Source organism: Calliopsis andreniformis, chromosome 3 (assembly GCF_051401765.1).
Source record: "Calliopsis andreniformis isolate RMS-2024a chromosome 3, iyCalAndr_principal, whole genome shotgun sequence".
In the NCBI taxonomy this organism is placed as follows: domain Eukaryota; kingdom Metazoa; phylum Arthropoda; class Insecta; order Hymenoptera; family Andrenidae; genus Calliopsis; species Calliopsis andreniformis.
Window position 1 is genome coordinate 17861055 of NC_135064.1, and position 11528 is coordinate 17872582.

The 11528-nt window shown below is 37.3% G+C and overlaps 2 protein-coding genes across 2 annotated transcripts in view; one reads left to right on the plus strand and one right to left on the minus strand.

The window, feature by feature from the left end:
- Flo2 (flotillin-2) overlaps positions 1–11528 on the plus strand; it is a 121383-nt gene that overhangs the window by 29805 nt on the left and 80050 nt on the right. The window lies entirely within an intron of this gene.
- Positions 1001–4101, minus strand: LOC143188705 (glucose dehydrogenase [FAD, quinone]-like). The gene is made up of 3 exons (XM_076393111.1): positions 3964–4101; positions 3283–3596; positions 1001–2414 (listed from the first exon to the last, which is right to left on the minus strand). The coding sequence occupies exons 1-3, from the start codon at positions 4099–4101 to the stop codon at positions 1001–1003; spliced, it is 1866 nt and encodes a 621-aa protein (XP_076249226.1).

Consider the following 11528-nt stretch of genomic DNA (forward strand, 5'->3'; position numbering starts at 1 on the left):
TAAACACAGATATATTAATAAATATGTCGAACATAGGAAGTTATGTTTATAGCTAACTATTAGTTAACTATTAACATAGATATTCATCCTTGATCGATTGATCTCTTAAGCTTTTGGCGCGAGGTACAAAGAACATTTTATTACTAAATAAATCACTGCGACTATAGGCTACGTGATTTCACGGCTCATCGGCGAACGAGGAAGTTATTGCTTTTGACACTTCCTTGTAAATACTTACAAGCTAAATTGCTGCAAGAATAACCCCAGTACTATTTTATGTTTCTTAATAACAGGTACTGTCGATGTTGTAGAAAACGACAAATCGATACGTGATGAAGCAAGCCTTCGAGGTAAATAAGCATTATGTAATCGGTCATTTTCTCCACTATTTAAAAAAAAAATAATTTCACAGTATTAATAGTCTGTGAGAATCGCCAGAAGAAATGACACTGAAAAACTAATTTTGACTATTTTTTCTATAATATAATAATTGACTAATTTTGAACATTCTCGGTATCTCTATAATTGATAGAGATACATACTGTAATGATACAGTATGTGTTATAAAACGTTTCATTCTTATCGTAAGTAGTAGAGAGCAGATTTCTATGCATTTATGAAAATCTCTATAGTATATAAAATTATAAAATGGAAAAAGTATACAAAAATATACAAAATATAAAAAGTAGATAAGTTATAGTAACTATAAGGTGAAAGACATCTGCATAAAAATCTGTAGTCTACTTGTTATAACAAAAGATTGACCAATTACATTTCCCCATCGAATACAAGCAATATACATTAAAAATCAAATAGATACCTACACGTTAATATAATTAACTTTGGGATCCATTCAATTTCACTAACTCCAGCTTTTCCTCCCCCTCTCTTCCTCACTTCAAAAACATCTGACTATTTTTATAATGCTGATTCTCGAACAGTTCAATGTTTCACGCCTCCATCTATCATCGACAAAACCACAGTCATAATCGACTTCACATCACCTTCCCACGTGTCGTTTCTTCTTGTACAACCAGTCCTCTTTAATAATATCACTCGCCTTCTCTCCAATCATGATCGTAGGCGCGTTCGGGTTTCCGCTGACGATCTCAGGCATGATCGAGGCGTCAGCCACCCTCAGTCCTTTCACGCCGTACACTCTCAGCCTCGGATCGACGACCGCGGTCGGGTCGCTCTTTGGTCCCATTTTGCACGTGCCAGTTGGGTGGTAGATCGTGAACGTGAAGTGTCGGATCGCGCACTCCCAGTATTCGTACGTGTCGAAGGGATAACGATGGCAGCCTGGCATGCGAATGGTGTGTGGCCTGGAGGTGAACCTCTGAAAAGCTGTCGTATTCGACAGCTGCAGAGCGATCCTTATCCCTTCGACCAAGACGTCTACGTCCTCCTTATGCGTGAAATAATTAGGATTGATGTCTGGAGAAACGAGAGGATTCTTGCTCTTGAGACGCACCCAGCCAGAGCTCTTAGGCCTGAGCAACAATGGCAAGATGGACCAGGTTTCAGCTTGGTTCAGAGGTTTGTACATGGTGTTGTACACCCTGTCCCTCAGGCCAAGGATCTTCTTGATCTGATCGCCGCCGTCTGAGTTGACCGAACTGGGAGCAAAGTGATATTGGACGTCAGGGTAATCGCCAGATTTGTCCGCGTATTTGGTATTAACGAAGGCTAGCCCCTCGATCCCAGGGCTGGTCAGTGGTCCCTTCTCGTGCAGCACGTACTCCATTATCACCGACATACTCTGAAAACGGTCTTTCTTCAGACTGATCGGCTCGTTAACGATGAACGTCAGTCCACCGAGACCCACGTGGTCTTGCAGGTGATCGCCGACACGCAGATCCGATATCACTGGTATATTGAACTCTGTCAAGTGTTCCTTAGGTCCTATCCCCGATAACATCAGCAGCTGAGGGGAGTTGATCGCTCCAGCCGATAGAACGATCTCTCGTCTGACTCTTACGACCTGCTGGCGACCGTCACGAAGGATCTCGACCCCTGTGGCTCTCTTGTCCTCGTTGAACAGAACCCTTAATGCTTGCGAGTTCATCGCTATGTGCAGGTTCTCCCTGTTCTTCACAGGCCTCAGGAAAGCCTTCGCTGTCGAGCAACGACTTCCTCTGCGGATTGTCGCCTGGGTTAGCATGAAGCCCGTCTGATTCGCTCCGTTTATGTCGCGGTTCTCGTATCCTAATTCTTGGCCCGCCTGCAGGAACGCGATTGACATTGGAGATCGCCATGGCGCCTCTTGCACGGTCAAGTAGCCGCCAGTGCTGTGGTATGGTGTCCTCGCTAGGTAGGGGTTACGATTGTCCTCTGACTTGAGGAAGTAGGGGAGCACCTCGTCGTAGCTCCAGCCTGTGTTGCCTAGGCTTGCCCAGTTGTCGTAGTCGCGACTGAAACAGGGTCAGAGAGGTTACGGAGAGTTGCTGGGATTTGCTGTTCTGAAGTGAGCTTTCAGGTGTTAGTTTTAAGAAATACATTTTGGGGCGAGTTAGCATGATCAGAGTCTACCAAAGAGAACCTGATTAGTCTGAATATTTAAGAAAGCGATAGAAGTTTCAAAATGTTGAATAAAGAAAAGTGGAGAACAGTGACTGTGTTAATTAAGTGAATGAAATTAAAAATGAAAAAAATATTGTACAGCTTTTATTGTAAAATTGGGAAAAGTGTAGAAAGTGGACTTCTGAGATGTTAGTATGTCGTTTGTGCTATAGGTAAGCTTGAGACACCCACTAGCAACTTTCTACTTCATTACCTTTTTTCTCTAATAAGAGGTTTAATTATGTGCTACAGTATAAGTGTCAGATCATCCCACAAATAATGCAAATATTACTTTCTTTTTGAAAAGGATAAAGTAAAGTACTTTAACTACACTAGATAAAGAAGTTGAAGAAAAATAAGAAGTAAATTGATTTTTTAATATTTTCAAAAATCCATATTATCAAATTCCAAGTTGCAAGATTATATTAAGACAATTGTACCTATGAGACAGTATTTATGTTTTCTATGAACGTGTTGCTTGAATCCTCAATTAACAATGAATACACATTCCCTGACAGAGACAGTCCAACGACAATACTTATTCAATGATAGTATCATTAACAAGATCTTATTTAATTGTTGCTAATATGTGCCTAGCTTAACCCTATCACATTCATTAATCGTGATTTTAGTTTCTTTAAATAATTTTCTTAATTTTGAGAAAAATATAAAAGAATTATTGCTTATAAATATAAAAAATATCGAATGATCCTAAATTACCGATTACCGCGGACATAGATCATAGCATTTAACACACTGCTGCCACCAAGAACTTTGCCACGCGGCCAATTGCACCTGTCGCCAATCATGGCAAGACAGTACGCAGACACGGTCGGTGGTGAAGTTTGATACTTCCAGTCGAACTCTGATAGCTGGGTGTAGCTAGCGAGGAGGGGAATGTCCGAGATTTCATTTTCGTCACTACCTGCTTCTAAAAGTAGCACTGTCCAATTCGATATTTCGGATAATCTCGACGCGACCACAGCACCTGCGCTTCCGCCTCCAACTACTATAAAGTCGTATGTTCGTAGCAACTGGAACGTAAAATAAAATAGAATTTTTACAAATTCATAAGATGATACTCGATTACTTTTAAATTTGTCAATTACTTTTTAAATTTGTTAAGAAATTTAAAAAGAGAAACTAATATTTAAAACATAAAGTGCTTGAAAGATGATATAAGGATCTAGAATCCTGTGATCTATTATATCGACTGCTGATAACATGTAATCTTCTACAGGTGAAAATGTACATATTAAAAAGGTAATAGTAATAAATTTAGAGTTCATAAATGAGTTTCTACTAGCTTCAGAAGTTATTTTTTATTAAAAAAGGTGAATCCTTGGTAGAAGTATCTCCAATTTGTTAGATAATGTGAATAGGTTGAAATCTTGGTAATACCTGGCGAGCATTTGTTGGATGAGATTCTGGATCCGCTTGATTATATCGGAATACGGTCAAGCCGATTGCTAGAAGCGGAATGAGGCTGAAGCCGAGGACGGAAGTAGTACTGAGCAAAGTGGTCAGCCCTATTGCCATTTCCGTTCAATTCCACCCGGCGACGGCCACTTCCAAGCACGTGCCATTCGACGAGATGAGCGTGTCACTCGAAATTCAAAAGAACGCAGGGTCACCTGAAATATAAATGCATTATTAGTATTTATAATAACATTTTGAACATGTTTTTAGGTATAGATAGTTCTAGGTTTTGCTGAAAATTGAAAATTTTCAAGAATATTTTTCAATTTCTTAGTCACTACTGCATTTATTAATAGACAGTAAAATTAAAGTCCCATAACAGGATGTTTCGTAATTAAACTTAATTCGACGATGTACAAAGTCTGTTGTAATTATGAAGCGTGTAATGAAATAAAATCAATTATAGAGTAACGACCGGCAAGATGTAACGGATTATTTTCATAACTGGACTTTTATTACGTTCTTATAATGAAGAGGCATCTAAAAAGTGGTATTACTATTTACTGGCTTGGTAACATATTACGTATTGAGTAATTGATATTTTTCTGATCTAATTATAAATCTTGATACTTGCTTGGAAGCACTGTGTATAATATATCTATATGAAATAATTTATAAATTGGAGAAAATAGCTTTTTAGTAACGTTAATATAAATTTAAATAAATACGAGTTACATTGTTAAACGGTCAATGAAAAATGACACTAAATGCAAAATCAATTTCTACACACACATCTTCTCAATAAAATTAAAAATTTTAAAAAGGATAATATGCTTCTTATCATAATGTAAATGTTTACCCTATACTACGATAGGACAATACTATCTATCTCTTCAAGCTGATCGCAAGATAAAAAGCAATGACATATAATCACAAGAACCCTTCAGCTTCTAAATCAGGTACTATAAAAACACTGTTAATCATACAATCGCGAGAATTAATAACACATTCGACCTCAGGCATGAACATGTACAGACACAGTATTAATTATTACACAATCTCCAACTTCACGCAACGAAACAAAACTTCGAAGTTCGAACCGATTCCTTCCTTCCAAACTAGCGACCAAAAACCGAGTGAGCACAGAGCAACGCGACATTCTTCTAGAATCGTACGAGTACCACCACAGGCACATGCAGCTCTCGACTATCCTCTCTCCCAGCGCCACGCTACTTCGCCAGCCAGACCGTTCAACGCGCGTAACCCGATCGCGAAAAGTCCCGCTGGCCTTTTTCCACCTGCTTCCACGTTGTTCCAGGAAGCAGCGAGGGAACCAGGTTCGTTGCACCGATCACTCAGGCTGGTTTTCACGGTCACTCCTCTTGTCTTCCCGTTCAGCCTACTTACTGCACTTTCTCGTGGCGCAGCGGGACCTTGCCGCATTTCACGACCGCTTTCCTGTACCTTCCCCGCGAAGCGCGTCTGCCGACGAGGATCCTCGATCTCGATCCCTCGGGACGTCGATCCCGCGAGACCCCTTTTCCAAGCGAGCAGGGGATTCCAGACGATTCGAGTGGCTCCAGCGCTGCCTGAATCCGATCGCGTCGCAGGGAGTGCTGAGAGTGAGAACCAGTCGCGAGAAGTCCCCACGGTGACTCCTTTCAATGCCAGCCACGAAAACCACGATAGGGAACCGCGTCGGGTGACCTCGTAGCTGCTCGCCTGAAGAGCTCTTGCTTTTCTCTCCTCAGCTCTGTTTCTGTGACCGTGTTGCTTATGAAGTTGTTGATATGTTAATAGTTGTGAATATGTTTTAACTTAGAGTCTAGTACAGCGTATTTTATTGATAAATACATTTGCTTTTGGTGGCTCTACTAACCAATTGCTCTACTAGCTTTTCATGAGTTGACCAGTGTTTCTTGTGTTTGCATGTTTTCTCGTGAAAAGGGGCAAGCGTGAAAAATTAATAATACCCTTTTCCAATACATCTTCTTGTGGGGACACTTTCACTAATTTTTTCCAAAGATGCATAGGGGAATGACTGCATAGAATTACAGGTCGTTTGCCCCAGAAAATTAGCTAAATAAGGACATACCTATATTTATATATTTACTAGTTTTGAAGTTTTTATTTTATTCAATACTTGTGCTATTCCCAATCGTAAACTGTCCTAGACTCTGAATTCTCAATTGATGGTAATTTTATGTTATTCTTGTGAAAGCAAGATTGTCACTCATGCAAAGTTAACATGGCAGAATATAAATTAATCTCTGAGCTACCGGTAGAGTAGGATGTTCCTCGGATGTGGAACTTTCATCAAAAAGAAATTATAAAATAGTTAACACAAATGTCGTCTTTCCATAATTAAATGTCACAGTTCCGTTTCTTAATGAGGTATCGAGGAACTACGACTCTAGTTAATAAATAGGTCTCTCAGAAGCCAACTCTATCAGTTCTATTTTTCTAAAAGTCAAGAGAAGAGTATCACCTAAATTAACATAACTTAATCAGTACCTAATTTCTCGAAAAGAAAAAAACTTTCATAGTTATCTCTATCACCATAAAATAGTAAAATTATACCTACATAGCTACTGTTTAGTATATTTACAAAATTATTCTGACGAATTTGATAGACTCTGAAAATGCAAACTAACAAATCTTATTTTCACTTACCCCACGATACACGTATGTAATTAAATTACTTCAGTACCTCCATGCACAAGTGAATGAACATTATTCTAGGTCAAACGAATTCCTGCAGAGCCATAGAGTTCAACTGCATTTAACGAAAGAACCCAAGCGAAAATTTCCTCTCCGTGGATGGAAGTGCAGCAGTGTAGGCCGCATTCCGCGCGAAGTGTCCCCTCCAAAGTTAGAATTTCCGGTAGGACGAGCTGTATTGTCTTCGGCTGCGCATTCAAATTGACAATCTCCACACGCAGTCTTTCTCTTTGCTTTCGTCGAGTGTGTCAAGAGGCACCGTATTCAACCGCGTACTTTCTCCCTTGTCTCTGCTATTAGGTTTGACTGTTCATTCAAAGCGTCATCGCACCCAATTCAGGCGTTTGCCACCTCCACTGATCCATTTTCACCGTTAACCTTGGCCTTGCTGCTTAGATCGCGAGGAGGCAGACGATCCATCTAATTTTCCTGAAATTGGAAACTTCATTTGGAAATTCTTGGGATTTCGAATCGTCGGCCTAGTTATTCTGGCATATAGTTCCAAGATTGATTTATATACTTTCTTTTTTTAATATCAGTTTGAAAAATTATACTGTTTTATTTCATCGTAATTAGATTAGTCCTGTGAGGGTTTAGTTTGTAAAACGTGATAAATGTCACTTTTATGGGAAAAGGAAGTCCTTTCTTCTTTTTTTTTTTTCATTTTCTTTCTGATTTCTTTTATTTTATTTAAGTGAATATATTTATTTTAATGGATAATACCCTACTTTTCTGTTTTACAATTAGTGATTAATACTTTACATATTGTATGTATATTAATGCAGTGTATGCATCTAATATTCATTGTTTTAGTAAGCACCAAAAGAGTAGAAGAGAATATCTATCGATCGATCGACTGTTTTTGATTTATTCACGAAAAGAAATTTGCCATTTACGCACTTGTTGCATAATTCAGTGTTGAAATCGCTGGTATCTCAGATGCAACACATTTCATAAATATTGTATTCGAATGTTTTCTATTTATATTTAGTATTTAGTATCCTCGAACCAAAATGTACGGTTTCTTTTAAGAGATTTCTGAAAACGTTCCCACGTTATAAGCAATATTCAACCATGAAGGATCCATAATCTGCACTTGCTAGAGGATTTCATAATCGCTATTCGCTGTTAGGTGTGTGAAATGTGTTGCAATCTTTTCGATTTCATCAGGCTTATTTAATTAGAGCGGTGAAACTGCGATTTCTCGACACGTGCGACTTCTGCTTTTGAATCATCCGTCAACCGCGAAGTCTTCCTTTTAGCGATCTGACCTGTTCTGTGTTTCATCTGTCGATGATTTCTTTCTTCTAAATGCAGTATCGTAAAATTAAATACAACTTAACGTAAACAGTATGCATCTTAATGAAGTAATATGAAAATGACAGAAATAGCAAAATTTTGTTTCTTTGTAAAAATTTTTTTCGATATGTTCCGTCATAATTTTTGAAACTTTCACCGAAGAAGTTTATTTAAAGATCATCCTGGAACTGTTTACCATTGTCATAGAGGAACGTGGAGAGATTCCCCTCTCTTCTGTATCCGAATCATCTGTTGTAGCTATCGTAAAACGTTTCTCCTAAACATTCGTATGCGAAATACATTTCGATGAGAACTACTCGCTTGGCATATAGGATACGAGAAAGTGAAAGACTACGATGAGATGTTAATATAATTTTCTACCTCCCAAACTGTCTGAAATGTCGATGTCGAATTATTAACGAACCACCATTTCACTTTCTTTTGCCTTCGCTATCCTAAGGATTTTTTCGACACTGTGACTTAATAGCCTTTAATTTTAAAGTTAACGATCAACTCGTAAATCATTATCTAATCTCTGCTGTTTCGTAAAAAAATATTTTTTTTCGGGGTACAAGTTTCACGAATTTCGTAATTTATAAAGACACTCTGCTTCTGGGAATTCAATTCAAAAATAGAGGTAGCTTGGACTTCGAATTTCAATTTTATGGTAGAATCTAACCGTTATTTTTAGCATTTTTTTGAAAAATTAGAAATTAGTGAAATGAAATTTTATGAAGGTGCGTTGATGTCTTGATCAGAGAACTTCTTTATCGGTTAAGAGAGATGCTGAGGAGAATGTGGCTCGTGTACTTTGAATGTTTCACACTCAGAGCTCGCTACATTCGCGCTACCCACATTCTCGATGCAAGCAGCCGAATGCTATCTGGACAATCGGAAGAAATATCAATAATTTAATTGACAGTTAAAGTAGCACCTAAACTTTCGCGATATTAGCATCAAGAACTCGCAATCTCACTATTTACGAACCAAAATGTGCTAATTGCGAACAAGTTATCAGTCCCACATGTTTTCATACTTATAACTAATATGCCATAAAATGTTCAATTACTTACATAAGTTTTCATACATTTTTATATAAATATCTTTAGAACGATTGCCTCAGCTACTCAGCGAATTTATACTTTACGTAATTTTTCGCGCATAAAATCACTTGAAGATGCCTCTCCATTTTTGGCGCAACTTTATTCAATTCGAAAAGTTCATTTTATTCCCTTTTCCTTTTTCCCCGAAATGCAAACGAGAAATTTATTTCAAAATCAAATCTCCCGATTAAAAATAATTGGATCGAATTTCTGTTAAAAACATTTTTCGATGAAACATCCAATGACTGTGCAACATCTATTATTTCTTCAAATATGTCTGATGCAAAGGAGGATCTCGAAAATGATTGACACGCGTTTAACCCACTTTTAAAAACAGATCCTCGCGATGTGAGTTCACGTAGGCTGGCTCTGATGAATGAGCCTGCAGTTTCGAGCAAGCGCGTGCAAAACAGCACGTAATATGTGGTCCAAGAGGAAAGATCGGGTATTTCGTATTTAGCGCCAGACGAGTTATGCAACGCGTTGCAAGTGAAATGTACTTTCATTCCTTCCGACGAATCAACGCGATGTGTTCAAGGACGTTTAAGACGGTAGGCCGACGGAATTTGGCTGTTGCATTTCAAAAGATGGTTTCCCTTCCTCATGCGTACCTTTCTTCGAGCAAATATCAGTTCCTCATTTGCGTTAAACAAGTGGAGTTAAATGAACTTAAAGAACTTCTTTTCAGACAAAATTAAAATGCATTTTTAAGATTTTTCTTAAAGATTTTTCTAAAAGATTTATCTTATGTCTGTGGCTGTAAGGTAAAACGACATAAGTCACATATTCAAAAAATTGGAGTTTGTGCCCTGATTGAAGGTTACGAGATGGAGTTTATACTTTTGATATAAATAGATTAGATTAAGAAATTTTTTTCTTTTAAAACGCCAGAGTATATTGAGCTGCATATCTATAAGATAATATTAAAGATTATAGCTTTAAATATTAGTATCTAGCATCTTACCTTACACCTACAAGTACACGTATATTATCGAATCTTACTTAAATTATAAAAGATAAAGTCAATCAGCCACAGCTATAAATGTACAAGAAAAATCAGGGGTTAACGAATCAAAAGAAATAGAAATAGATAAAAAGGACTATCTGTTCAACTATAATTTATTCGATCTTATCTACAGTATCTCTACCATGGAGCACATGTTCGTATCTGTAAATAAATTTTTCAGCGATTTTCATTCTCATTACGTTCACATTTTTTTGATACGTGTTACCAAAGTCTGTTCCTTTCAATGAATTCGCAGCAGGGAGTTTCGCAAATTCTGAGCTCTTACATGCGCGCACGGCGCGTTTGTAACTTCGTTACGGCAGTTATTTACTGGCGTGATGACAGAACCAAAAACAGTTTATCCGATTTAAGAAAGCGTAGACGCATTATTTTCTTCGTAGAGAGCAACCGTAACGTAATCGAAAATTGTTTCCTGCGTTTATGCCTGTAACAGCTTGCAGCGAATTAATAAAACTATAGTGACCTACTGTGAGAGTAATCATGAAGTTTTAACTTTTTGTTAAAGCGCATGCAACTCGCTCAGACTTTCTATGCCCTGTAGATAAACCTATGTGAAAGAAATGCTACATATCTACTACCTGTTCGATCGACCTCATAACGATATTCTAGATTATTATAGAATGTCTACACTCGCTGAGCATTTGTTGATTACAGTCCTTACGAAATTGGTTTGGCTATGGCTGATTCTGATCGATAACAGTTAGTAGTGTACCTGAGCGATGATATTAATTATTAATAAAAATAAAGGAAACTTGTGTATTCACAGAAGCTTAGAATAATATTCTAATATTGCAATTTTAAATTAATTACTATAATATAGAGCATTGTTTATGAGTAACCTGTACAGTAGGGAACAGAAAAATAAATATTATTTGGTCACAATTTTCGATTAAAAAAAATATTTAACAATTATTAATATCTAAACGTTTCTACAATTACTATAAATTCTATTGTTATTTCTAAAGCTATAATTGCTCTTGCCCTTTTGATGTGGTAGATATACTAGTATTTTTATCTGTCTAGTTGTAACTAGAAATTTCATTTGATTTCTCTGGAAAAAGAAAATTGGAAAAGAGGAGAAGAGTAGAGATTTTGCACACTTTGTCATCCTTTGCATTTTGAGTGTCTTTTGTGTATTGTGTGGATTAAGTTACAATTTGCATATAATAATTTACAAATGTTTTGATACTTTACAATTTACAGTTCCAGTTATTTGCATTGTATTTTTTCGATAAATGTATGGCCACGTTACATAATATTACATCTGATGATGCTTTCACATAACAGGGAAATTTATTCGTGTCACGTATCCTCTTTGGATTTCTCGTCTGCCCTATTTTATGTCTAATGCTTTGTTTACATGTAACCTTTCCTTTAATTATTAAAGTTTCAAACGG